Source organism: Charadrius vociferus, unplaced genomic scaffold, assembly GCF_000708025.1.
Source record: "Charadrius vociferus isolate BGI_N301 unplaced genomic scaffold, ASM70802v2 scaffold3170, whole genome shotgun sequence".
Taxonomy (NCBI): Eukaryota; Metazoa; Chordata; class Aves; order Charadriiformes; family Charadriidae; genus Charadrius; species Charadrius vociferus.
Window position 1 is genome coordinate 9,498 of NW_009646293.1, and position 1,039 is coordinate 10,536.

A 1,039-nucleotide genomic window follows, 5' to 3' on the forward strand; every position below is an offset into this window, starting at 1 on the left:
AGCTCACCTTGCTGCTCCAGGAGAGCGTTCTGCCTCTTGAGGTCGTCGATGTCCTGCTGGTGCGTGTGGTTTTTCCGACGCATGTACTGGATGTACTCTGTGGCTTTGTCCAGGATTTGGGCCCGGGATGCCTGTTGCAATAGTGGGAAAAGACAGAGGCAAGATAAAGACCTAGCCCGGGGGTTACCCGACGGGATTTTCTCCGCCCCGTCCCACCTGCGTCACAGCAGAAAGGATTTTGCCATTGCTCTGCGGTGCCAACGTCACTGGGCGAAGCGAAGCGCAGCTCTCGTCCCCGGCGGGGACGCCCGTGGCGGGGCAGAGCCTCGCGGCACCGGGAAGGGTCGTTTCTGGACGCCGCCGATGGTGCTCAGCTCAGGCTCGGCCCCAGCCAAAATATACCCCGAAATGAGAAGTCACCGTCGCCCCTGAGCAAAGCATCACCGTCCCCGGCGGGCACAGCTGCCCCACGGCCAAGCTCGGAAGATCCACCCGCAGGAGGTGGATTCGCCCCCTCCACGTTCCCAAAAAAACAGGGTGCGGGCAGGTCGGGTGTGGGAAAGAGAAGATGGGTGAGGAGGATTGTAGACGCGCTCAAGTGATTTGCACCCGGGGTATCGGAAAACCCGCATCACGCTCATCGTTGCGTAGTCTTGGGTGCTCCACAGGTAGAAGGACACCTGCACTTAAGATAACGTAGGCTTGGGATGGACTGGGAGGCACCTTATGGAACGCGCCTGAGATTCCCGCCCTGCTGCGGGAAAGATCGAAGCGCAGTGGGAAAACTACGCCTGCGGGAATCCCTGAAATACAGGCGAGAACGGCGGGTTCGGACACTCGCTCACGAGCAAGGATTCTAAGACGGACCGAGCTCCGCGGTGCCTGTGATCCCGCTTGCGTGCCGCGTCGGAGATCCCCGCCTTCCCCCCGGTTCAGGAGGTATCTGGATTAAATTTACTCTTTGCGTTTCATCAGTGGTTTTGTGGTTGCGGCCGTGTCGGCTTCGCGCATCGGGCTGGGGTACACGACCCGCCCCCAG

At 60.5% G+C, this 1,039-nt stretch overlaps 1 protein-coding gene across 1 annotated transcript in view; it reads right to left on the reverse strand.

Annotated features, from left to right (window-relative positions):
* Positions 1-7: 7 nt before the first annotated feature.
* MAX (MYC associated factor X) overlaps positions 8-1,039 on the reverse strand; it is a gene marked incomplete at both ends in the record, with an annotated part of 1,241 nt that continues 209 nt past the window's right edge. The window contains one exon of the mRNA XM_009883789.1: positions 8-131. Coding sequence (XP_009882091.1) covers positions 8-131 — 124 coding nt within the window. The remainder of the gene's footprint in view (positions 132-1,039) is intronic.